This window comes from Primulina tabacum, chromosome 2, assembly GCF_025594145.1.
Source record: "Primulina tabacum isolate GXHZ01 chromosome 2, ASM2559414v2, whole genome shotgun sequence".
Lineage (NCBI taxonomy): Eukaryota > Viridiplantae > Streptophyta > Magnoliopsida > Lamiales > Gesneriaceae > Primulina > Primulina tabacum.
In genome coordinates this window covers 213,680-241,591 of record NC_134551.1, presented here as the reverse complement: position 1 = coordinate 241,591, position 27,912 = coordinate 213,680, and the positions used below count along the sequence as shown (strand labels likewise).

At 35.2% G+C, this 27,912-nt stretch overlaps 3 protein-coding genes and 1 pseudogene across 5 annotated transcripts; all 4 read left to right on the top strand.

Moving 5' to 3' along the window:
• Nucleotides 1-1,030: 1,030 nt before the first annotated feature.
• Nucleotides 1,031-3,747, top strand: LOC142521877 (uncharacterized). 3 transcript variants are annotated; one of them, XM_075625058.1, is made up of 4 exons: nt 1,031-1,122; nt 1,682-1,773; nt 1,915-2,449; nt 3,245-3,747. In XM_075625058.1, exons 1-4 carry the CDS (start codon nt 1,109-1,111, stop codon nt 3,558-3,560), a joined length of 957 nt encoding a protein of 318 aa, XP_075481173.1. In that variant the 5' UTR covers nt 1,031-1,108; the 3' UTR covers nt 3,561-3,747. The 3 variants fall into 3 exon arrangements, with proteins under 3 accessions (XP_075481173.1, XP_075481170.1, XP_075481167.1); XM_075625055.1 differs by having other exon boundaries at nt 1,882-2,449; XM_075625052.1 differs by having other exon boundaries at nt 1,682-2,449.
• Nucleotides 3,748-11,158: 7,411 nt separating this feature from the next.
• Nucleotides 11,159-14,058, top strand: LOC142521871 (uncharacterized). The gene is made up of 4 exons (XM_075625045.1): nt 11,159-11,180; nt 12,227-12,339; nt 12,956-13,084; nt 13,246-14,058. The coding sequence occupies exons 2-4, from the start codon at nt 12,250-12,252 to the stop codon at nt 13,708-13,710; spliced, it is 684 nt and encodes a 227-aa protein (XP_075481160.1). The 5' UTR covers nt 11,159-11,180; nt 12,227-12,249; the 3' UTR covers nt 13,711-14,058.
• A 723-nt stretch (nt 14,059-14,781) lies between these two features.
• LOC142521864 (uncharacterized) lies at nt 14,782-15,620 on the top strand. Its single transcript, XM_075625040.1, has one exon. It carries the CDS (start codon nt 14,811-14,813, stop codon nt 15,417-15,419), a length of 609 nt encoding a protein of 202 aa, XP_075481155.1. The 5' UTR covers nt 14,782-14,810; the 3' UTR covers nt 15,420-15,620.
• Nucleotides 15,621-16,939: 1,319 nt separating this feature from the next.
• Nucleotides 16,940-19,051, top strand: LOC142537193 (sulfite reductase 1 [ferredoxin], chloroplastic-like; annotated as a pseudogene).
• Nucleotides 19,052-27,912: the final 8,861 nt, after the last annotated feature.

The following is a 27,912-nucleotide window of genomic DNA, read 5'->3' as shown; positions in this document are numbered from 1 at the left end:
CCCTTAAAAAAATAGATTTTATATCTTCTGGGCCCAATCTAAAAGACAGAGAAAGGTATGGGCAGGCTAATGGGAACGGGCTGCTCTTTTATTTTAAGAGCAACAATGCGGCCTTTGCCATTTGGAACTTTTTAATAAAGTACTGGTGATCTCTTTTGGGTTCATGGGCTACCGGAATTTGATAATATCCAATTTAATCAATAAAATAAAAACTTTCACCAAAATTTTATTCGCACCCGTATATATTCTAAAACTAGGAAAAAATCATTGGCTTATCAATTTATTTATCGAGCTATGAAAAAAATTACGACAAAGATAAATCCACTATCTATTTTACGTCAAACAATACATGGAGTAACTCCCGATATAGCAGTAAAAACAAGACGTGTAGGTGGATCAACTCATCAAATTCTTATTGAAATATGATTCACACAAAAAAAAAAACATTTGGTCGTCGTTAGTTATTAGCGGCATCTCGAAAATGCCCAGGTCGAAATATGAATTTCAAATTATGTTCCGAATTAGTGGATGATGTATGTGAGGTGTTTGACTGCACTTATTTAAAATAACTTATAAGCTTTGCATCTTATAATTTATTTTATGAACTTATAAGATGTGATGACTTGTTTTTAAAATAATATATTAAATTTTTTGGATGAACTTATTTAAACAATTCAAAGATGTTAATATATTCACTGTTACAAGATCTTTTTATTGTCAAAATTATCAAAAAAGTATAATACAATGAGTTAATGCATATATATGAAAATAGTTTCATAAAAAATATATATGTGAAAATAGTTTTGTATTTTTAACATTTAAAAAAATAAATCTATTTTAAATTTACATTTATAAAAATTTATGTTCTCTTTAAGAAAATATTTATTATTATTTTTAATGTGTAAAAATAAAATATACTCAATAAAATATTAATATTTTTGTTTTTGTTTTATTTTTAATAAAAAAAAAGATGAAATAAAGTTATATTTAAATTTGATTTTAAAAAAAAACAATTTTTTATATCTCCACAGGCCACAGCTTTGCACGCGATTTTCTCAGTTGGGGAAATATTTGAGCACAGAATTAGCTTCTATCAAAAGTGCGCTAAATGTTCTACCGAGGGTGAGAAGTAGCAATTTTTTAATTCTCTTTAGTTTGGTGTGGAATAATGTAAGGATTAGCTCGTAGAAAGTACCTTGAATCTTGACCATCTGAATTCTTATTTTGGTGTTCGATTTGCTTCAGTCGGCAATTGCTCGGATATGTTTGATTTTTTTTTCCTTTAAATTGTTCCGTGTCCCTATAAATTGCAATTTTTATAGGACCTGCACATGGAATTGAAGTTCTAAATAGTGAAATATCTAATTTTTTAAAATTTATTTGTTGTAAATTCCAGTTCCGATATTAGAATTTGTACCACTAGTTAGAAGGTTGTTTGGTTATTATTCTTTTTGATAGCTTGTTGTTGATTAATGAGCATGAAGTATGAATCTTTATTAAGAAAATAAGAGACAGAGATAGAATTGTTCCCGGAGAGGAGCTTTTGGTTGCTTTTTATGATTGAACTGGCTATCTGTCGAATCATTATTGGATAGGATTCGTAGGTCCATAGCTATTATCTGATGCTTTATGAATGTAGTACTTACCCGGTGAATGCCTTTGTGCTTGTATGGCTATGAAGTAAATTTGCAGACACCGGTGATGCTCGTGAAATGGGTGGTATGAAACGGCAGCGGCTGATGGATCAAGGGTCTTCATATTATGGAGCTTCTGGTACAAGTTATATTTATAATGCTCCACCTCCACCGTCTCCCTCATATTCTTATATGCCCCCACATTTTCCTGTTGTTCGACTGCGAGGCCTTCCCTTTGATTGCGCAGAGGCTGAAATTGTTGATTTCTTCCATGGTTTAGATGTTATTGATGTCCTGTTTGTCCACAAGGGTGGCAAGTTCACTGGAGAAGCTTATTGTGTTTTAGGATATCCCCTTCAAATTGATTTCGCGCTACAGAGGAACAGGCAAAACATAGGTAGGAGATATGTTGAGGTTTTTCGAAGCAGAAAAGATGATTACTATAAGGCTGTAGCTAATGAAGTTTTTGATGCTCCTGGTGGCTCACCTCGTCATGGTGCACCTAGGGCAAGATCTTCTGATGAAACATGGGACTTGTCAGAATTTAAAGGGGTGTTACGGTTGAGGGGTTTGCCTTTCTCTGCCACCAAGGAGGAAATCATTAACTTTTTCAACGATTTTGTGCTTTCAGAGGATAAAATTTATATAATTGCTAATTCTGAGGGAAGGCCAGCTGGAGAAGGTTTTGTTGAATTTGCAAGTCCTGAGGATTCGAGATCTGCAATGTCTAAGGATAGGATGACTCTGAGGTATCGATACATAGAACTTTTCCCTGCAGCACATGAGGAGTTGGAAGAAGCAATTGCAAGGGGCCGGTAAGTATTTTTTACTCCAGTTTCTATCCTCCCGCGGCTTCAGAATCCTTCTACTTTTTATTCTTTAATTTGAATATATATCTTTCTAGTACAATTAGCTTATTTAATGTGTGTGTGATTACCTGTTGGGTATAAATTAGTTTCATATCTTCTCTTGGTTTTGCCTCCTTTACGTCTTCAATAAGGGACACCATTGTTGTCCTCCTTATTGTGTGCCACCTTTGTCATATTCAGATTGCTCGCATGAGCATGTTTTATTACTTGGCAGACACAACATGTGGTATGATTTGGGAAATCAATTTCACACATTTTTTTTGCGTTATATATATATTATTGGTGTTCAGATTCTAATAACATCAAAGCCCGTCTATTTCACTTTGAAATTGAATTACAAGATGCCTTTTTTGTTTGCTGATACAGATATATATTAAGTTCAATTATTCAAGTAACTACAGAAATGTTATCTATCCTCTATTTATCTTTGTTATCTCTCTCCGGTGACTCCAAATAGTAATTCCAACCTGTCGTAGATGTGTTTGAAATTACTTTTGGTCTGGCAAATATCTTGTGAATGACTATCTGTGGTCTCAAAATTTTGGAAGCTATTGATATATACAATATCTTTTGTTTTAGGATATTCTTGGTGGAATGTGCTACTAATTATATGCATCTCTGTCTCTTACTTTTCATAGTTTTGAGGATCTTTAAAAAACAATTTGTGAGGAATTTGTACAAATGACTTGTGTCTGCAAGATGCTCCTAAAAGATTAAGTTATCGGGACTTATTGTTATCAGGATATTACCAAAATCCTTTGAGGTGAAGGACCCTGCGGAGCCTACGCCAGTACTGCGGATGAGGGGTTTGCCATTTTCAGCTGGCAAGGGCGATATAATCGATTTCTTTAAGGATTATACTTTAGCAGAAGAGTCAATCCATGTCACCTATAATTTTGAAGGGAGACCCAACGGAGAAGCTTTCGTGGTGTTTGCTGGTGCAGATGAAGCAAAAGCAGCACTGGCTAAGGATAGGATGACACTAGGTAGTCGTTATATAGAGCTGTTTCAATCATCGCTCGAAGAGTTGAACGAATCAGCTTCAAGGGGACGGTAACAAATTTTGGCCCTTCTAGCTTCGAATAGCTAGAGTTGCAGAATGTAGGAGCCTTGTGCTTCTGTTTGGCTAAAAGTTGTGGTGGCTTAAAACTCATTATAGTTTGTTATCATGAAAACCGTGTCACAACTGTGAATCTTTACACTTTTACTTGATGATGCAATGGCATATGTGGGTTTCAAATTCTGAGTCAGGTTTTGTTTATTATTCTTCAAATGCTTATATGAAGCTGATAAGTACATAGGTTCACACGAACCGAGTTGATCTCGATTAGTGTAGTTATGCTCGATACAATCAGCACACTCTGACTTGAGTCGCTTCTGTGTTAACTTGCCAAAGCTCGGGCAGGGTTTGGGAGATTGGAAATGGCTAGAGTCGTTTAGGTCTGATATTGTAAAAGATAAATTACTTAATAGAAAAACTAAAGAAATATAAATTTAACTTGTGTTGTAGTTTCCAAACAAGCATTATATTGGTCAAAGACCGAGGTTGAGTCGCGCCTTTGTGTGATATGTTCTGCTGGTGGACTTGCTCGCATCATTCACGAGTTTCTTGTGAGGTGACCAAGTTTTGCATGATCCGCAAATCAAAGAACATTTCTATTTTTAAAAATCTGTTTCTTACGCTCAATGTTATTATTGGGAGGATCCCCGACACGTGAAGGCACAAAGCTCCATATATATATATATATATATATTTTTTGAAATACACAAGAATCCAAAGCTCAAAAAATTCAGTGAAAAACTTATGCACGTGTCTCGTTTTACCTTATTTTCGTGGTATCCAAAGCTGATGAGTATCCCTAGTAAACTGGTTTAATTTAAAAAATAAAGACAATGTTTGGACTGTGAGATGAGAAAATAAAAGATGTATGTCGTAAGGATAATAAACGTCTTATCGTTGTCTTCCTCATTCATACTAAGTGAAGTCATATGCTATATACAAGAAAAGATAAGACAGGGTAAACTATTTGAAAAATGCTTTGAATCGGAGCTGAGCAAGCCATCTTTTTCTTCCTCTTCTTTTTTTTTTTTTAAAAAAAAAATCTTTTTGAAATCATAAAAATGCATGTTTCTTGGGTACTGAGAAAATTAAACCTATTGGAATTTGAAATTTGTCAATATGATCCTCCAAAGGGCACAAAAACTGGGACGATTGCATGTAGGAATTTCTGACAATCAATAGGGATGTTAATTAGATGAGGTGTCTATTATGACTTTATGTGATTATTATTTAAATCCTTAATTATGTAAAACTCCATAGAATATTTATTTTTAATTATAGAAATTCGTTTTCATTTACATTTTGTCATTAAAATTGTTCTGTGTCATTATAATCTGATTAGCTCAAGCATAACTTATAATTAATTAAAGAGTTTACACACATGACATTTCAAAAACTCAACTGGAGCTATCACTAAAAAAAATTAAATTACAAAAATTACCGGATGAGTAGAAGTTAATTTGTAAGTGGTACCTAGAATTAGAATCTTTGGCCACTAGCTTTATTTACACTTGAAAATAATGTCTAATTTAATGTTGATTTCCCTCAATTATGTATGTCATTTGTTATTATCATTTGACACCTTTATCAATGGAAACGAATCAAAAGGGAAAGATGGTCGATTTTCAAGGGAAACAAGCCAATTGATTTTGATATATGGAATAATTTACTACATTTTATTTAAAATAGAGAATTCTACCTCCACTGGACGCACAAGGAATTTTCGCAAAAATTTGAATTTCAACGAGTCCAATTCGAATTTTGCTTTAATAAGGATAACCTAAAATTCAAATATTTTCCATTTCTACTCTTCATTCTTTTATAATTATATTTACCTTATTTAGCACCACCCACTTTGCTTAATTTAAGGACCCTTAATCATCATCATAAACTTTGGGCAGCGGGCAGACTGCCCGAATCAATCGCTTTCCGTATATATAATACTAGTACAAATATAAAACCCAAGCACAGGCAAAGGAAGTATAATTTCAAATCCACCATCTCCAATTGTCTCTCTCCATGTTTTCTTTTCAAATCTTTCGGCCACTAATGAACTCTGTTCCTCCAAACGTTTCTCTCTTTTAACACCATCCTTTTCTTCATTTCTACCACAAGATTTTCTTCTAATATCGTATATTAGCCGCCACTCTAATCGCTTCCTTGAAAATGGTCTTGTTTAATTACCTGAATTTTGTGGCTCTATTTCTTTCTCCAAATGGGCTTTTAATTTGCCCCAACTCGAGTGTTTTGAACTCGGTTCTCTGCACATTTCAACTTCAATAATTGAATCTACAGTGCAGGTCTTAGCAGCATGTTTTCTTGATCAAAAGGTATTTGTTTCAAAGAGTATACCGAGTCCCACCACTTTCACCGCTTTTTAGTCAAAATCAATTAGTCTGTTCATAAAGTAATCCTACAAGTATCCTGTTATCGGCCAGTGTTCAATTCTGTCCGATACTTTTCACACCCACTTTCAAAATTCGCTTCCTTTGGTAAGGATTTCAGTTGAAACCTCAGATCAGTGACCCTTAGCCTCCAACTTTTGCGAACAATCCCCTCAAATAATGGGTCCAACTTGTGGAAGAAGAACAAGAAAATCAACAGCAGGAAGAAGAACCCACTTCAAGAAACATATTCGAAGCTCCAATGATATTCAAGAAAAATCGGCAGTTTCTCCAGCTAATTCTCAGGTGGCGCTTGCAGCAGACTCCTCGAAAATCGAGGGCTCCGAGGATATGAAAGTTGTTGATGTAGAAATGTCTAGTAGCAGCTCTTGCTCGACTCCGAAAGCTGAGAGATTTCGAATTCCGGAGATAAAAACTTGCCCTCCAGCACCAAAGAAGAGGAGAATAATCACCAGCTGTTCTTTACAAAGAACTCCAATAGCGTTTTTCAATCCTCCAGACATAGAGCTCTTCTTTTATCTTGCCCTTCGTGGTGTTTCAGCTTGATTAGAATCCATATGTTCTCGTGGAGTATTAAGCAATCTATACTTTGTTTTTTGTGGATTGATTTAAGTTTTTGCAGGCTTGTTTGATGATTTTGATAGTGTGATACTAGGGTTTCTTGAGAATTTAGTGTAGTTATTGATCAGCTATCTTTAAGTGTGCTGATTTTAGATTGTTTTCTTGTGTGCAGATTTGAGCTAATTATAAATTTAGCTGGGCTTGTGCTTCGTGTTTTTATTAATATATATATATATATATATATATATATATATATATATCCCCTAATTAATGTATTTGAATTCCAAAGAGCCAACTGTATCGTAATTATTTTGTGTTCTTTATTTCAAGAACATGATTATAGTTGGTTATTTAATTTTTTATAAAAGTCAACCAGACATAATTCTTTGTTTGATGTTGCCTAGCTAGCTTACGTGATCTATTTAATAAAGTTCATTTAAAATTCGGCTGAAGGTTTCCCAGATGCAACAGATTGTCATAATTTATATATATGGTTCTCGCACTGGATCGAGTCTTGACGTTTCGTGCGAGTCTTTGGTAATGTCTAGGGCCGGATTATTATATGATCATGTCTTGTGATACGGTCCTTAATATATTTATTATTGATTAAATTCATCACACGAAGATCTGTTCAACTCAAGTTATCAACTCAAACCAACTACATATTTGAGCCATTAATTCAATTCAGAAATTTAAGTGAGAGTACTCAAGAAATTCAGAACCATTACTAAATGAAATCTATATATATTCCACGATCCATGTTCAGTCTTTGAACACTCGTTTTCACAAGACCGGAACATACCCCGATGTGCCCCTCTTTTTTATAACTTGCCAACCACTTGTTTCATTGTCAGATTTAGAATGCTGATAATTAATGGTAATATACCAACTCATCAAGGCAATGTCTTCTTCAACTATCAGTAGCATGTGAAAAAGGCTTCCAATAAAAGTCCTTTCAAATTCCTTTATATCCATCGAGGATTAGGACAGCATCCACGCACTCTGGAAATATATAGCAATAGGCTGTTAGGATGCAAACATATATATATTTTTAAATATTACATCAAAATTAAGCCATTTTTTTTTTTTAAAAACAGTCTTTTTCATGAACATTACGGAGTCCCCCTCAAGATTTAGTGTGAAGCGTGTTGTTTGGTTTTAATTTTTGTCATCAATGACTATAAACTCATTAATTTACATTGTTCTTTTCGAAGATTTATTTTATTAGGTTGTACACTTGACAACATTAATATTGGTCATGGTTTAATAACTTTTCCAAAATATACTGTCATGATATAATGTTCACTCAAATAATAAAAAAAAAATCTGCGATGGGCATATTATTATTATCCGTTTTTTGTTTTTTTTTTAAAATCAATTTTCCGTTTTTTGTTTTTTTTTAAAAATCAATTTTGCACGCCCTCCGACCCATAAATCTGTTTTGGTGCAGTTTCTGCATCAAAATAGTGCAGTTTCTGCACCAAATATAACATTCATCTCCAACCCATTTACTTCAAATCTTACACTAAAAATTATATTCCTAGAATATTCTTTTTATTTACTATTTATTTATAAATTTAACAATATAATAATAATTAATGTTAATATTAGTATTAATTATTAAAATAATATATTATTGAATATATTATTATTAAAGATATCTAATTATTAAAATAATATATTATTATTATATAAATAATATTTATAATTTTTAAATAATAATATATATGTGGGATGTTGAGAGTCATATTTCTTTATTTTTTAAAAAAAACCAAAAAACCTGTCGAGATTGATTTCTGTTTTTGATATGGAAAGCTGAAATTATTATGTCAGAATTTTAAATTTTGTCAGGTCGTGGGTATCTACATGTCTGATTTCACCCAACATCACCGAAGGAATCCAATGAAAATGCTCGATAAATATATATATATATGTATGTAATATGATTTACACGAAAACCTATTTCTCAATCCGCTAGTATACTAAATTAATAATGTCGAAAAATTAATAAGATAATTATTTTTCGAAAATCATAATATAAAATTATAGTTTCATCAATATCATAAATTAATAATTCTCTAAAATTACAAACACGATAAGAAAAATTTAGCAAAATATAATTATATTATTGTTTGTTTTTTTAATTATTTTATTAGTCAGTACAATGAATATTATTTATTTAATTATTAAAAACATTCAATACCGCTTACTTATTTTTCTATATATAGATCTACAATGAATTTTTTTATATATATTAATACAAAGAATATAATACAATATTGGTGAAACACAATGAATTTTTATGTAATTAGCTTTGTGTTCGTTGAATAAAAAAAAACTATTTAATATAATAAATTATTAATTTATTGTTTAATTAATATCTCTCTGAATCAATAAATAAAATTTCACGGTCCCAACATTATTAATTTATATAAGTTTTACTTTATGAAAAAGTTGGATTTTTTCTAATTGTTCTAGTTACGTATAAATTAATGGTATTATGATTTAAATTCATTTACTCTATCTACATCGACAAAATTACTATGAATTTAAAAATTCTAATTATAAAATAATTAACAAGCTATTTTATGTTAGTAGTAGTGCTCTGAAGTGGGTGATTATGAGGAGCATAATTATGTTTTTGCCACTAATTTGTTTAATGAGAGTAGGAAACTTTTAATGGCATGTTACACAATTTTTTAAAAAAATTGTTTGACGTATTTGTCAATCAATTTGTGTGATATAAAGAGGAAAAAAATGTCATTGATTTTTAGTTTGATTAATAAAATAGAGGAATTATTAAAAAAAAACACAGATAAATAAGAAAAAAAAAGGAAAAAAAAAGTGCCACACATAAGTTTTATTACTAGAATTAGAATGATTGTAAATGGACAGCGGCATTCATTAGAAGCCCCTCCAACTCCAACTCTCCCTAGGCCTTTTTTCACGTTATGATGCATGGTGGACCATTATATTCGTCCCTACCCAACAACAATTGTAATACTTCATAACAAACTGATTTGATGGCCAACCGTTAATCCCCAGCCGATTAAAGAGTAGTATCAATCAATCCATGTGTACCAATTACCATAATATTCCAATTCCATAAACGATTTGTAGAGTTGCAAATGAATCCGAGGTTGCCTATTCTCAACTCTTTTCTTTAGCTTTTGGGTCAATCACTTTTGTTTTTCTCCCAATATTTCCAATTTCAACTTTTTTTTTTTTTTTTTTTTGGGTTATCAAACATGTTAAAACATAGTCTGATATCATCTTACGCATGCCCACACCATTTTAGTGTAGGACGAGAAAATAACAAAAATTGCGCAATAAGATTCTCATGTCTTATGTTATCGACCAAGTATTTCATATGCCAATGTTTCAGATTCGTAATTAATTTCTTAAGAATGAAAACGGTGATTTCACCAAATTTTCTCAATTTCACCAAATTTTCAAGTACTTTAGTGGACTGATAGTTGTGCCAATATCAGTCTTCAACCCAATCAAATGTCCCTCAGTAGCCTGAATAATATGTGGGTTAGTTAATAGGAACTAATTTGAAAGCCCAACTAAACTTAGTTTGGAAGCCCAAGTTTTATTTATTTTTTACTGATAAGTAATCGAAGTAGATTAAATGGAACCTAAGCAACAGAAAAATATAAAAATAAACTATTTTTTTTTTTTGGACAAAGAAAATAAACTAATTTTAAACTTAGAAGAATATTTAAAAATAAAAAAATAAAAAATTCGAGCTCCAATGTAACTAGTGAAATGACACGTGAAAGGTAGGGCCCAACTCAAGGATATTCCCCGAAGAAAACAGAAACGAAGATACTCTCCTAAATTCTGCACGGAAAGTTGATAGATATATATTTCACTCCCGCGTCAACCCACATTGACTTTGAATTCTCTCCGAATAACAATAACCCGTTCTGCTTCTCGATTGGTAATTTTTGTGTCTTTTCTTCAAGCTTTCATTTATTTATCTTGCATAAATTCTCCCTCTGTGTATTTGTGACTTTGATCGTGTTTGGTCTGTTCGCTCTTCTTTTCTTTGGGTATTATTGATTTTCTGATCTTGGTTTTTGTTCTTGCTGCGTTTTATGATTGTTATATGTGTCTTTCCCTTTTAGTTTTGGTAATGAAATCAAATTCTTTATTTGTCTACTCTAATAAAAGAACATCGGTTGTCAATTTTTTTTTAAAATAACCTAATAAACTTGGATAGTTTTTAAAAAATGAATTTTTAGCCGAATGCTTTAATTATGATGGAAGCTCGAATAAGATGATATAATAATTTGAAATGAAGATAGTAGTTCTACTGAAGTAATAATGTTAATTTAGTACCTGCCCGAATAACAAATTTCTGTAGCAACACTGAATTAAATAGGAACACTATACCTTAGTTTGATTTGCTGCTAAATTCTGACGCAGAAATTTTTTTGGTCCACTAATGAGGCTATAGGTTTGACTGTTTAGTCATTAGTGCAATGGTGTCCACTGATTTCTTCAACCTCTTTTTATTGAGATTTAGATGCCAAAGCGTTGATCCAGAAAGATTTTTGGGTCTCTGTGTAGTTTGTGCTCTCTTGAGAATTCTAAGTTGTTCAATGCATCCTAAATTCACCAATCGCTGCACCCTCGCAGCCTGGTACCTCTTCATTATCCTTGGGACTTATTTAAAAATTGTCCACTTTAATTCTTGCATTATATTTATTTCCAGTAATGTTTCAATAAACAGTTCTTGACATGAAGTGGATGTGATAGCTAGCATGATAGGTGTCTTAATCCTGTACTATTTTTTTGTCTGTGGATATCCATTTTCAAGAAATTAGTTTACCAGTGGAGGATGAGATGTATGGTATGCTTTCTTCTTTGAGGAGCCACGTGAACCTACTAGTGATTGGGTTGTCAGCTATTCAAGAATGAGTAGTTGTTTAGCGATTGTTGTCCATATTTCTGAAAAATGTGATGGTTTGTTGATTACGCCCCTTCTGAGGTGATAGTTTCTTGCAATACTATTTCTGGAAAATTTATATGCGTGAAAAATGCTAAGAGTTCTTTCATGTTTTTCAACTTTTGTGTACGCAATTTTATCAAATTTTTAGCAGGCTTTTGGCTCGTCCAACTTAAATTGTTCTGATATAAGCCCCCCTTCCTACAGTGAGGGGATATTATAAATGACTAACATAATAGTCACATATGACGGATATGTGTGATATTTGTATGACTTTGAAAATATTTTGACTAGAACCAGAATCCTTTTCTAATTTATAGAATTGATTTTAGATAATTTTTACAATGTAATGATGTGTATAATTTTGCGAGTAGTTTTTTTTCACTTTAATGTTAATAATGTAGATTTTACTAAATATGAAGGCCGTTTCTATCAAGAGATTGAAATGGATGGTACAAGGGAATCTCTATTTAGTTATGAGATGGAAGATATGTTGGTTAATTGACTTCAAAATACAACAGATTGACCAAAATGAATTATATATTCTCATGGCGGGGTTTGATTTTGGTTGAGTGATTTCATTTTGTTTCAACTAATATAATCAATGCATTCTCAATGAAAATAATGTGTTCAAGTTTCTTATCAAAAAAAAAAAAAAAGAATGAAAATAATGTGTTTTAATTTTTTATTTGTTTTAGCATTTTGAATGTTAGAACTAATGATATCACTGTCAAAGTCAGACAGAAATTATCGACAGGAGGATATGAATCTCCAACAAGTTGCACCTACCATCCATCCCAATGATGGGAATCTCATGCAGCCCTCGCAACTCCAGCAACTTGGCCATTCACTTGTAAGAATTTTGCCATTCTTAAACATCAGAGATACTGACTGTTGCTCAATCTTGAGGCATGGTAGTGAATTTAAACTCATTATTTATAACATGGAAATCCATCTCCCATTTTATTGGCTTCTTTTTCAGGGATTTGGTGCATACCCTTATGATCCGTATTATGGAGGAGTGATGGCTGCTTTCCGTATGTGCATCACTGGGCAATGATTTGGATTAGTGTGATTTTTCTCTTCTCCTTGTTTTTTTGCTTTGGGAAAAGTGTGTGTTTATTATATCTGGAAACAACCAATTTGTTAGTGTATATTCATGTTCCAAGCACGCTGCATTTTGAAGTTCTAACTTCAGAAAAATGTGATTTACCTTGTTTGAAGGAAATGGCCTGTTACAGAGTTTGTGTCTTCCGTTTATGTTGTTAATTCAAATTATATACTTTTGCTACATTAATCCAGCTTCATGTCGATCCAAGTACCAGTGGGAGGATATGAGCTTTCTCTCTCTCTGTTTTTTTTTTTTAATAAATAAATCTATTTTTAAGTGAACGGTTTTTTTTATTGATGTTTTGTGATTTTCTAAGAATAGTATATTTTCAACCTAGGTTACTCGTTTACATTTTCAGGCAAGGATGCCACTGGAGATGGCACAAGAGATCGTTTATGTAAATCCGAAGCAGTACCTTGGTATTATGCAGAGACGTCAGTCACGTGCTAAAGCAGAGGTCGAGAAGAAGCTGATAAAAGAACGAAAGGTTTTCTTCCATGTCTTTTTTACTCTTCCCATGCCAACATATGGAATGATGAAACATGCCAAATCTCCAGAATTTTACTTCTTGACTTGCACTTGTATGTTCTGTATTTTTAATATTCACTATCTACTTGGGTAAGATTTGATCTCTTTGTTAATTCTCAGCCGTATCTCCATGACTCCCGCCACCTGCATGCCATGAGAAGGGAAAGGGGTTCCGGGGACGTTTTGCGAAGAAATCTAATACGGATGCTTCTAAAGGGACAGAGTCTACTGGTGCAAGAAATCAAAATCATGACCTCCAAAATTACTTTTTTATACATACTTGTCTTGTCTGCTATTCTTATGATCCGCCATTCACACCATAACTTTCTGAAGGATTTGAATGGAACCCGAAAGGGAGACCATGCAAATGGCTTGATTGAGTTAAAGAAGTTCCTCTATTATCTTGGATACGTCAACCCCGCCAACTCAATCCACTTAAACGATGATTTCTTCGACGACGTGCTGGAATCAGGTGTTAAGGAGTACCAAACATTTTTCAAACTTGAAGTCATGGGAGTTCTCGATCAAGAAACAGTGAACCTGATGTCGAAACCCGTTGCGAAACCCCAGATCATTATTTCATAACAAACTCCAAAGTGAATCACGGTTTCGAAAAAGTTCACCTGTCGATTCCCGATCGTGACGGCGTTACTCAAATGGTCTCAAATCTCACCGTCCAGATTTCTATTCACTTATGTTTACGATGATGGTGATATGAAGATCAAACCTTTCAGCTCATGACTTTCTTTTAATTTGTTGTCTGCGTGTACATCATCTTAATCACATCAAAATTGTCTCATATATTAATTCTTTTACATTGATTCTGAAATCAATATGGTTATATTTTTTTGTGCCAGATTGTTCCTGGACAAAATATATTGTACATGGGAAATCCTAACAATTGTTTTATATATATAAATTATAATTTTCTAAGCTAGCTGGCCGGCTCATTCATCGTTATGTTTTTTCTAGCTGTTTTTAATTATAACCGATGTATATTACAGAGGCATATCCGAGTTTTAGCTTCAAGGAAGGGTACTTCATCATCACAAGAGATCGAAAGTATTTAAATGAAGTAACAAGACACCGGAAGGCCACCAGAGCTAGTAATAAGTATATATATACATGATCATGGTAAAACTTGTATGAGACGGTCTCACGGATCGTATTTTGTGAGATGCATCTCTTATTCGTGAGACCGTCTCACAAAGATCTACTCTAAGATCATAACTATGCATATATCGGATCCAAACGATCTTAGTCTTTTAAGAAAGGAAACCCCGAAAAGAAAGAAAACTAATTGGCTCGTTTCAACTATTTCGCAGATTTGTAAATTGTGAGAATTAAGGTTTAATTTGCATGAAAATTAGAATCGATTTCAGCTTTTATACGTTTATTATTGTGATTGGGTTAAAATAAAAAAGAGAGAAAAGTATTTGGAAAATATAAAGGAAGGATGAAAAGTTTGGGCCAATAAGGACTTGGTGTTTACCTGAACGTTTAAAATTTTCATAAATGAGCCACTTTTGTGGGATTTCATGTTCAACAAAAATACGTATAGGGGATTAGTGCCATTACTTAAAACTGTGGGGGCTATACTCAATAAACAAGAAGTTTGGGGTTTCATCTGTATTTCTATTTTCTGATGATATTACCACCACCCTCCTTCCCAAAAAGGTGAAACAATGGCGATGTCCAGTCTTCCACTACTTCTCCTCCTCCTCGCCGCCGCCGCCGCCGCCGGTCGCCCTTGTAAAACTATATTCTATTTCTCTGCCACCACTGAGACCAGCTATTACCTCCTTCGAAACCCTATTCCTAATTCCCTCTTCCAGAACCCACGCTATCTCACTCTCGTGTTCACCACCACCGCCAGTCCCGCTTCTCAACTAACGGACCACCTATCCTCTATGAGTTTCGATTCCGTCAATCCCTTGGATTTCGAGTCAGATTCTGATTCGGAGTCATCATCGACGATGACGTCATCTAATTTACCTATTAAGTTTTACTCCTCCGTCTTCAATTCAATTCGCGAACGCACCAGGGATATCATGAGCGTCGTTGGGGCTCTGTTGTTCGGAGTCGCGTGTGGGGCTCTCACCGCCACGACTGTGTACTTTCTTTGGGCCCTATTCTCTCCCGGGCATTTCGAGTTTGATGATTTTTCTTCGTCTGATGACGACGACGAAGTCACCACTGCGAAGAAGTTTGGCTATGTGGCAGTTGCAACGAAGCCTAAGGTGGTTGACGATGACATTAGGACGCCCGTGCCACTGGCCAAGGAAGTCGTTTGATGATTGTTTTGATTATTATATGTGCGTTTTTGTTCATGTTATGAACCTATGAAGGAAATGTTTATTGTTTTACCGTAAAATTTGTGCAAGTGTTGATATGTTTTTACCATTTTCGCTCCTGCAAATTGTTAATTGATGTTCTTGGAACATGATGGATTCATCCTGTACTTTTGGGTTTATGTTTCTCTTCCTTGGTTTTTTCGTTTTTTGTCGGTTTAAATGCTTGGTATGGGGCTAACAATGGTGTTTTTGGCGTACTTTGTGGTAAAAGTGTATTATTTATGATGTCTCTTGCTGAATCTATATAGGACGAAAGCCTGATCAAGTTATGAGGTGCCCGCTAAGGAACAAAATATCACAATGCTCTGTATTTTGCCTAATTGTCAAAGGTTGTGATATTAAACTATGCGGTAGCTTTTATTTATAAGCGCTGTATTTGTATTCTGTGGTGGTCATCCCTGCCTCTCTGATGCCCATTAAAAAAATTCTGACAAAAGTCTTTGTTATGTGGGACCTTTCTAGACCAACCCATACATCAATGGCTAACTGATTCGTGGAGTCAGGCAGCTATTATTATGTGAGCCCTTCGTTTTTATGATCTTTTCGGCAGCTTTGAAGCTTTATTGCCTCGTCGATTGGTGAAATTTTCGCAGGAGATTTTACTCAGACATTGTGGTCATTGAAAGAGCGACTGATCTGTTCCTAAGTGGAGGTTTTGTTGTTATTGGAGCGACAACCATTTCACCTAAAACTAGGTTTAGTACGCTAATTGTTCTTCTAATTCTTTGTTCGTAAGAATCTTTTGTCCATAAGAATTACTTTGTTCCCTATGCAAGAGACGGAGATGGTAAAATTTGAATGGAAGGTTTGCTATGCTATCTGGATTTGTGGACAGAAATCCCTTTTGTTTAAGTTTGTTGCCCGCTTATGGTTCTTTTCTCATGCAAACGAGGTGGAATCTTTTGTGGACTCATTTTAGGTTGTTGGTTAAATCGCTCTCTGAATTTATTTATGGTTGGTGGGGTGGGTCAGCAATGAAAAGTATGTTAAATTAAATAATCGATGTACTTTGTTAATTTAATAAAAATGTTTTATATAAAATAAACTAAAAATAGGTAACAAAAATAAATTAAAACAACCTAAATACGGCTGCATGTTAATGATTTCGGTTAGGAGTAGGTCCTTATGTGAGACGGTTTTACGAATCTTTATCTGTGAGATATGTCAACTTTATCGATAGATATTCACAATAAAAATTAATACTCTTATTATAAAAAATAATATTTTTTCATGGATGACTAAAATAAGAGATCCGTCTCACAAAATATAATCAGTGAGATCGTCTTACACAAATTTTTACCATCGATTAGTTAGATCCATCCGATAAATAATTAAATACAAAAATTAATGTATTATTTGTAATATAAAAAATATAATTTTTTATTATACTGTATCAGGAAGACTTGCCTCGTAAAAACCTAATCCTGATTACAATATTTGATACTCAATCTTGTAAATTAATTGGTCTTTGGGGAAATAAACCATTGGATCTTTTCTTACCAAAACAATTTTTGTTTTTCGTTTCTTTCGTGGGATAATATTGGGTATGCAATTATTATTGATGCTCGAGTTCATATGGTGATCTATGTATCTAACCTATTTGCAGCCGGTAAAGCCTGGTGCTTCTGTTGAACCGAAACGCAGTAAAGTCGAGATCTTTAAATAGCAAAGTGATTTTATAAGGTATCCTCTCAACGAGGAGATACTAACTGATGCCTCTAATATTAATGAAGCCGCTTCACAATTAATCATGAAATAGGTATCAACAATATAATCGAGATGAACGTGGCGTTAAGTCTTACTCGTTTATGCTTCGTACGAAAAACCCCAGTGGCAAGGTTTGGAACAAACTGTATCTCGTCATGGATGATTTGGCTGATGAATTTGGGATTGGAACGCTTCGGTTGACGACTAGGCAAACATTTCAACTCCATGGTGTTTTGAAGAAAGACCTTAAGACAGTGATGAGCTCGATAATTAGAAACATGGGCTCTACTCTTGGTGCCTGTGGTGATCTGAACAGAAACGTTCTTGCTCCGGCAGCACCAATTTATCGGAAAGATTATTTGTTCGCCCAAGAAACTGCGGAAAATATTGCCGCACTTTTAACTCCTCAGTTTGGCTTTTACTATGATATTTGTGTTGATGGCGAGAAGTTTCAGAGAAGTAATTGAAAAGTATAATTTGAATGTTCAAATTACACCAAACCAGAATATTATCTTCTGTGATGTTCAACCAGCATGGAAGAGCCCCATCACTACAGCTCTCGCTCAGGGTGGTCTTCTGGTGAGTTGTTACTACTCAAGAATCTATGGTGTTCTTGCGATTGTAAAATTTAGTGTTATGATATTATCATAATTTCACCCAAATATATCAATCCCTGGATTGCTCTGCATATCCACGAAATGCTGTATTTTTTTAAAGCTAAGTATATATTCTTTATCATCTAATTTGACTTGTAGGTAATTTTCTGATGCTTTTATATAATTTGAACAGCAACCAGGGGATGTAGATCCTCTTAACTTGACAGCGATGGCCTGTCCGGCTTTTCCACTTTGCCCACTGGCAATTACAGAAGCTGAGCGTGGAATACCTAACATCCTTGAACAAGTTCGAGCTATATTTGAGAAGGTACAGTCTAGCTTTTTTTGCTTTAAAAAAAAGTGTTGCGTGTAAAATGATATAGGTTCTCATTAAAGAAGTTATATGCTTCAGGTTGGTCTGAAGTATGACGAATCTGTGGTGATACGAGTAACTGGTTGCATGAATGGTTGTGCTAGACCGTACATGGCTGAGCTTGGCTTGGTTGGTGATGGTCCAAACAGTTATCAGGTAATACTACTGATTGCTTTGAAATCCAATTGTCCTTACTTTAAACCTTTAAATTTTTCCCATGCTGAATTAAATACAATTGAATTATAGATTTGGTTGGGCAGAACACGTAACCAAACGGCACTGGCAAAAACATTTAAGGACAAGGTTAAGGTACAAGATCTTGAGAATGTTTTGGAGCCTTTATTTTATCACTGGAAACACAAAAGGCTCTCTGAAGAATCATTTGGCGACTTCACGGTCCGGATGGTAGGTTTATATTTGGAGCAGGCTACAAAATTATATCTTTCTGAATTTGAATATTGAGAAATACATGAAGAAGCCCTGGAAAAATAAAAATTTATAAACCAACTGTGATTCTTGACCAGGGTAAAGAAAAACTTGTAGAACTGGTGGAAGAATGGGCAGGAATACCAGCAACTGCATCATAAGCTTAACTCCTTGATTCACCAATTGGCTAGAAATCATCCTTCGTTTTGTGGCTTCTTTCAGTGAATTTCAGTTGAAATCACATCCTCTTTCACTAGCTAAAGTGTCTATAGATGTGGTTCTGTTACTCGTCGGTCACAGAATCTAGGAGGATGGCCGGGCATCTTTTTGCTTATAGCTGGAGAGTATGGAACTTGTGTGTATTACGCTCTTATATGTTTAATATATTTTCATCTTGATGGGTTATTATTGTTTCCCACTACATTTTCCATTTCATGAATGGGATTTGGTCCTGTTAGTTTTTCTGCTTATGATAGTTATGATATGGTTAACAAGCCCTAGAGAATATTTCGTTATTATATTCTTTTAAAGCCTTTTAACATTTTTGGAGGACCTATCATGCTTTATTTACATTTGTGACTAAACGACAATGGAAACATCATGAAAAAAGTACGCAAGAAACATAAGATTTTACATTTATTTTCAATAAAAAAAAATTAGAAGTAGTACTCTCCTTGATCACTTGTGACAAATGCGTGCGCGTCGTGAAACAAACTGATGCATATTTCTTCCTAGCCTCTGAATTCCCATGCTTCGGCTCATTGGCCATGGCCGCCTTGGAAGCGGAGCATGCAGCGGCTGCCACCACCACAAACATCATGTCCCTCCTACTTCTGCTCCGCTCTTCTTTCACCGTCTTTTCAGACTCCATCGAAGCCCTCACAGTCACCACCCCACGACGAGGAGTGGTGGTTGGGAGCTGCTTGCTGGCGGCTGCGCCACTCAAGATGAGATGATGCCATGGGAACTTATGACATAATATCATGTGATATTTTGGAAAATGGTTCCTTCACAGATTTGATCCATTTTCTTATCTTAAATTTGAGATGTTCTCAATTGTTTGATGCCATGTGTGGGAACTTTATCTATGTGGTAAATAGAAGTATTTTCGATGGAAAAAATTGTGTTTCCAAAAATAAAATATAGAATTTTCTTCATAGTGCATGTGTACGCATAATGCATTTGCTTGGATTAACAATTGTTAAGTTTAACATGTTCATCAAATTATGAGTTATATAACTAGAAAACTTTTTTAAGTTTAAATAATTACTGCATAATTGTGCAATATATTTAAGAACAATAACAGTTTAAATTTGTGGAATGAATTTTTCACACAAAGATCCAATCTATCATATTTCGTACAATTTATCAAAAAATTAATATTTTCCTATCCAAATTACCGTTTACAAAGATATTTTTTTTAAAATTTAATATTTTGTACGAAACCTTTTTTGTTTACTTGAAACAAAATAAATCTTCTCTTGTTGGTGAATACTGTTTCGACTTGATTAATCTTTTGCAATATTTGGTGTTAGGTTTTTTTGTTACAAACACAAACTTTCAACAGATTCCACAGGGCTTCAAAAGATGGAAAGTGCGCTGCTTCGGCCATTTCTTGTCAAATTGAGGAACAAGAAACTGTCATAGTAATGGATTTATATTCTTGTCAAATTGAGGAACAAGGAACAATAGACGTCATATTTGTACCATGGATTTATATTCCTAGTTTCATGACATAGTGGATTGACCAACATCGCTGTCTTCGATGTAAAATTCAGTTATAGTCATGAATATTAGTACAAAAAAGCCCAATTAGACATTTATTGTTGAAGAAAACTACTTCACTCCGGTGAATAACGATGTCACTTTATTTTTGGAAATTGTTTAATGATTTAACCTTTTTGATGATGTCAACGATAGATATGCGACAATCACATTATTTGATTAAAACATTAGATGTAAATATCGTAATAAATAAAATAGAAAATTACTTTAATCATTAGTATCATTTGGATTACTTGCTAAATGATCAAATTATGTGAACCAGAAATTAAATCCGCCTAAATTTGGCGCCTCTTGCAACTCGGTGACTAAAGTTTCTTTTTGCATTAGTAACTCAATACTCGGGTTTACATTTGGATAACCGGAATTTATTTGCTTTACGATCGGATTTAATATAAAATAACTTTTATTACACTTTAAAAACTGCTCAAATTGTTGAATAACATTGGCAAAATCAAGCCATGCACCATATTTCTTTGCAATATCATATTCATATTCTCAGAAAATACTTTATGGTCAGGAATTTTTTTTTTATTTGTTCTTAACAGAAATATAACATTTGAAAAGTAGTCAAACGATGCGTTTGGATTTAATCAACACATGCTGACAATAAAAGTTTAACCAAACTTTGTACAGAAATGCACCATAATCCATAATGCTGACAAGAAAGGATCGAGTCTGATACTTAAGCCCCACTGTTAATGAGCTCTAAATAGAAATAGCATAAAAGCAGTACTAAGCCAGTGGCACAACAGAATTTTATTATGTGAGAGAGGGAAGGTTTTAAGCACAAAATGCTTCGGGTGTGAAATCATATTTCTGTGTAAACATAATAAAAATATAGGAAACTGTTAAAACGTTTTTTATCATACAGCAACTTTAGTCCAAAAGTTGGATAGTATAAATAGACTAGCTAGGAGCTTTGTACTAGGGGTGGGAAAAAATACCGAAATACCGAAAAACCGTACCGAAAAAAATATCGAACTTACCGAAAAAATCGGTATACCGAACATTTCGCTACGGTATCATACCGTACCGAAATTTTCGGTATCGGTATCGGTATGAAATATTTTTTTTTTGGTATACCGAAAATAATTTTTTATTATTATTATTTTTTAAATTTAAGTTCGGTATACCGAAAAAATGTCGGTATACCGAAAATATTTTTCGGTATACCGACAAAATTTTCGGTGTCGGTACGGTACCGGTATGAAATTTTTCCATACCGAAAATTCGGTATAATCGGTATCGGTATGAAAAAATTTCATACCGATATTTTCGGTACGGTATACGGTACCGTAGTTCTGTACGGTATACCGTACCGTACCCACCCCTACTTTGTACTGTAATTTTTCAAAAACATTTTTCACATAATAAATTTTGGTTTCATTCGTAGAAGCTGAGAGCTTCATTTCTCAATATGGTATCAGAGCAACTAACTGCCGAGTTCTGAGATCTTCAGCTCGAGCTTCATTCTCTTGATTTTACCAATCAATCGAAGTGAATCGATTGTTCTTTCTCCTATTTTTTTCGAGATTCAACTCTCAATTTTTTTGTAATGGCTTCTACTTCTACTTCACCATGGGGATCGAACACCCATTCAATTGATACATATGATCCTCTGTACGTGAATCCATCTGATACTCCTGGTCTTAATTTGATCAATGAGCAGCTCATCGGCACTGACAATTATGGAATCTGGAGCCGAGCAATGGTTATTGCCTTACACGCCAAAAACAAATTAGCCTTCATTGATGGTAGCTGCTCTCGACCTGCACTTGGAGCCAATACTATTTTACAGTGGGAGTGGTGCAATGCTATCGTATTATCCTGGTTAATGAACAGTGTATCGAAGGAAATATTTGGGGGCATTGTGTACTCTACTGATGCAGCCACTGTTTGGGAGGATATACGGGGACGTTTCGACAAGGTGAATGGTTCCAGAATTTTTACATTACATCGGGAGATCAGACAATTAGTGCAAGGTAACAGCTCTATCTCTGTTTACTATTCAAAGCTTAGGCAGTTGTGGGATGAATTCGGGTCCTTAGTTGTCTTGCCAACATGCTCTTGTGAAGCGGCAAAGAAATATGTGGAATATATCCAACAACACAAACTGCTCCAGTTTCTAATGGGATTAAATGATAGCTATGTACACATTCGTAGTCAAGTTTTGATGATGAGTCCCTTTCCCACTGTAGCTCAATCATTTGCTATTGTTTCTCAAGAAGAATCCCACATAAGTATATTAAGTCCCATACCATCTCAATCGGGAGTTCCTTCCTCTGGTTTTTTCTCTACACAAGATAGGAGGCGTGGTAATTTTCGATGTGAATATTGCAATATGCTTGGACATAATAAAGAGAATTGTTTTAATTTGGTTGGATGTCCTCCTGGCCATAGACGGTATAAAGGTCCAACTAGATGAATAAATCAAAAAAACAATAAGGATTGGAATGACAAAGGAAAACCAATGGTGAGAGCAAATATTTCATTGAATCCACAAGCCATGGTTGATCAAGTTGACACACCTTCTAGCACTGGAACTGGAAATTTCTTCACTCCAGCTCAATATGTAGCCATACTTAAGATGCTTGAGAAGGACCAGCCAGCAGATGATTCAGGGGTGGCTTCGGCTAACATGGCAGGTAACAGCTCCTCTTTTGGCTCTAAGTGGATAATTGATACATGGGCCAACGATCACATGGTTGGTCATCACACCATGTTGTGTAATTCTTTGCCATATGCTGATGCCATGTGATCCATTCAACTGCCAAATGGTCATACCACTAAAATCACTCATGTAGGACCAGTTGACATAAACAATACCATCACCCTCGACCATGTCCTTTTTGTTCCTGATTTCAAGCATTATCTTTTATATGTTTCCAAATTTACAAAACACCATCACTGCTGTGTCACCTTTTATCCCAATTTTTGTGTGTTTCAGGACCTCTCAAATGGGAAAACAATGGGGACTGGTAAAGAGGAGAATGGACTTATATCATCTAGACAACTCAAGCTTTCATTCCAAGGATATAGAGCGTCATTTTGTTCTTTGAATAATTCTATACATTTGTATCTTTCTTTGTTTTCAGCTGTAAACAATCATGTTTGTCATGAAAATAATGAAACTCTTTGGCACCAAAGACTTGGCCACATTTCTATTTCTCGAATGAAGATGCTTTCCTTTTTGTCTCATGAGTTTAATATGTCTCATTGTGGTATTTGTCCACAATCTAGGCACACTAGACTGCCCTTTCCTTCAAAGCGATCATTTGAGTCCAGCCATACCTTCCAGTTACTTCACTTGGATGTATGGGGGCCATATAACACACCAACGTACAATTGAGAGCGTTATTTTCTCACCATAGTTAATGATTTTTCAAGAGCCACTTGGGTCTATCTCCTACACTCAAAGCTTGACGTGCTCCCTATTTTAAAAGTTTTTTTTGCTTTTTATTCAAAATCAATTCTCTGCCACTGTCAAATTCATTCGAACTGACAATGCCACTGAATTTTTCCAGGATGAATGCACTACCCTTCTCAATTCGTTAGGCATTATTCACCAATCCTCTTGTCCTTACACCCCACATCAAAATGGCCTTGTGGAACGAAAGCACAGGCATATTCTGGAAGTGGCTCGTGCTTTGAAACTTCAGGCTTCACTCCCACACAAATATTGGGGTGATTGTGTTCTCACAGCAGTGTATCTCATTAACCGTATCCCTACTTCCTTTCTTGCAAATCATTCTCCTTATGAGGCATTATTTCATAGCACACCTTCCTATTCTCATTTGCGGGTGCTAGGTTGTTTGTGCTATGCCTCGGTGTTGCCTCGTGGGGACAAATTTGATCTATGAGCAACTGCATGCGTTTTCCTTGGCTACTCATCTACTCAAAAGGGCCATCGACTTCAAGATATTGCCACTCAAAAATTCTTTGTTTCTCGAGATGTTAAATTCCATGAGTCTATTTTTCCATTTTCTCACACTCGTGCTCCTCCATTTATTTTTCCTTTTTTGCCAGCCTTGTCTCCTGATGAGGACCTTTCTCTTCCTTCTTCTTCCATTCCTACACATATTACTTCCCAAGAATTAGAGGCATTGGATGCAAACCACACATGGGATCTTGTTCCGCTGCCTCCTGGTAAGCTTCCTATTGGCAACAAATGGGTTTATAAGGTTAAATATCATGCTGATGGACGTGTTGACCTTTTCAAAGCTCTCCTTGTTGCAAAGGGTTATACCCAACACCATGGGATTGATTACCATGACACATTTTCACCGGTGGCTAAGATTAATACTGTCCGTTGTTTGCTTAGTGTTGCTGCCATTTGTAATTGGCCTCTTTATCAAATGGACGTTACAAATGCTTTCCAAGGGGATCTCGACGAGGAAATTTACATGTCCTTGCCTGAGGGTCTTCGAAGTCTAAGGGGGGATTCTACTATCCTTCGAAGTGAGGGGGAGATAGTGTGCCGGCTAACAAAATCTTTATATGGTCTCAAGCAAGCTTCGAGACAATGGAACATGAAGTTTGCTCAACATATGAGGCATGCTGGTTTTAAACAATCATCACATGATCATTCCTTATTTGTGAAACAGGAACATGAATTCATAACCATTTTATTGGTCTATGTTGAAGATATAGTTATAACTGGGAATCACAAGCCTTCAATCTCGAGTCTAAAAGAGTATTTACATTCGAAAATAAAGATAAAAGACTTGGGAACCTTAAAGTATTTTCTGGGAATTGAAGTCTCTCGGTCAAAGGATGGAATCTGTTTAAATCAAAGAAAATATGCCTTGGAACTCATCTCGGCAGCAGGGCTTGCTGGTGCTAGGGTCTTTAACACGCATATGGAGCAAAATCTGAAGCTAACTACAAAAGAATATGATGACAGCATTGGACAGAAGAGTTCGCTTGATCCATTGCTCGATGATTCTGGTTCTTACCGTAGATTGATTGGGAGGTTGATATATCTAACGGTCACACGTCTAGACATATGTTTTACAGTACAGTTGCTGAGTCAATTCATGCATAACCCTAAAACATCTCACATGGAAGCGGCTGTAAGAGTTTTGAGGTACTTGAAAGGTGCATTAGGACAGGGAATCCTACTTTCTTCCCAGAGTTCACTCTCCTTGACAGCATTTTGTGATTCTTATTGGGGCACATGTCCTATGAGTAGAACATCAGTGACTGGTTGTTGTATCAAGTTGGGTGAATCTCTGATATCTTGGAAAACCAAGAAACAATCCACAATTTCAAATCCTCGGCAGAGGCCGAGTACAGGGCAATGGCAAACACAACTTGTGAAGTGGTTTGGATTGTTGAAATTTTAAGAGACATGGGAATGAAATTGAAGCTTCCAGTAAAGATATATTGTGACAACGTGGCAGCGTTACATATTGCGGCTAACCTATTGTATCACGAAAGAACAACGCATATAGAAATCGATTGCCATATTGTTCGAGAGAAGATTCGAGACAAGCTAATCGAGACGTCGTATATACCTACAGATCAACAACCAGCAGACTTGTTTACAAAAGCATTGAGCAAGAGCCAACATCAATATCTGTCGTGCAAGCTTGGAATACTTGATCTATTCTATGCTTGAGGGGGAGTGTTAAAACGTGCTTTACCATATAGCAACTTTAGTCCAAAAGTTGGATAGTATAAATAGACTAGCTAGGAGCTTTGTATTGCAATTTTTCAAAAACATTTTTCACATAATAAATTTTGGTTTCATTCGTAGAAGCTGAGAGCTTCATTTCTCAATAGAAACCAACCCCTTCTAGCTCTACCAATGCTTGTAGTCGAGACAATGGCAGAAAGCCTTTCATGATTAATACACTTTCATTTCGAAATTTCATTCGCTTATTAATGAACTTAATTTTTTTTCAATGCAAACATTTCCCCCCCCCTAAATATATAAGACTGTTATCACAACATTCTAAGGACTTGTTAACATTTGTTACTCGAATAAATTGATCCTGGTCAGGATAGGCCAGTAGCATAGTTCAGTTATTAACTAATACACTACATACATTTTGATCTCTTTGATGTCTCCAAAATTCAACGAGGCCGACTATTAAAGTTGAACCAAATTTGTATAGAAATGTAGGATATTCAACAATGCTGACAATAACGGGATCCAGTTTGATACTTAAGTCACACAGTTACTGAGCTCTAAATAGAAATAACATAAAAACAGTGCTTGTAGACAGGGGTGTGAGATCATATTTTTTGTGTATATATGCCCCACCTCCTTCCCCTGTAAACTCCAAGTTCTCATGTCAAAATAGTGACTCCTATAACAACATTTCAGTGAATCGTTGACATTTTGTCCTCGAATAAATTGAAACACGAACAATTTTATCTCTCTCAAGTTTCCAAAACACATGAAGCATATTCAGCTTTCTGCTGATAAAGCATGTCAAAACAGGAAACATAGTATAACAGGATAAAACGAAGAGAGGTAATAAATGGGTGTGTGTTCACTGTGATGATTATGATTTTTTTAAACCAATTTTTTATAAATATGCCTTAAACCACTTCTTGTAGTTGAAAATATCATTTTCACCCTGTTAAAAAAAACATAAAACCCCTGATGTGACCTTGCTGAAATGGATGAGTTGGGTAAGGAGCTCCAATGGATCAGATCAATAATTTTTAGTGTTTAGGAATTTGAGTGAAGATAATGGCTGTTACAACACCTGCAAACAAGAAAGGAACTCGTGAATGGGCGTCGGAGGAGTATCTGGCGTAGCCACTCCGATGCTAAAGTCAGCAGGTGGAAGATGAACACAAGCAATATTTGAGAGAAAATATGTAAGTGCTTTAGAGTTAAAGGATTTCAGAATTCAGCCTCTATAAATGACATTAATACCTTCTATTTATAGTAGAAAAATGGGGTAGGTACCTCGATTCTCGTGCCACCTAATAAGTATGGCAAGTCGGCTGCCCATACTTGTAGCTTCTGATGACTTCTACGACACTCCAAGCCCAAGTGGTTCTGACAGGTTAGACGGTCTGTATCAATCACACTCGAGTGTGGTGCAATTCTCGAGGTGGCCCAGGTAGTAGGGTATCCGGGTGTTTGCTTGAGATTCCGGTTATTGGCTTGAGAGCCCGAGTTGTGATGATGATTGCCCGGGAAGAGGCGAAGTGCCCGGGTCCTGCGGAAAGTGCCCGGCCTAGTGGCTTTGATCTGGACTATCCAAGTAATAAACCGGGTTAATGACAACCCGGATCCTTATGAGGGTATCACCACCCATCCCTAAAATAGTCGGGCTAGAGTCCAGCTCGCTGTCCCGATCAGTCATACTTGTAATTTGTAATGAATATAATTAAGAAGGTGTAAGAGCATCGGGGCTTCAAATATTCCACGGATGGAATGAGATACCGGGGTCTGATACCACCCGGGTTTAAGATAATATGCCGATGCCTCATATTGCCCGGGTTTTTGAATAAGACGCCGGGGCCTCATGTCTCCTAGATATTTTGTCGTTTAGTATTCTCGGGCAATCCAAGGGGTGTCATT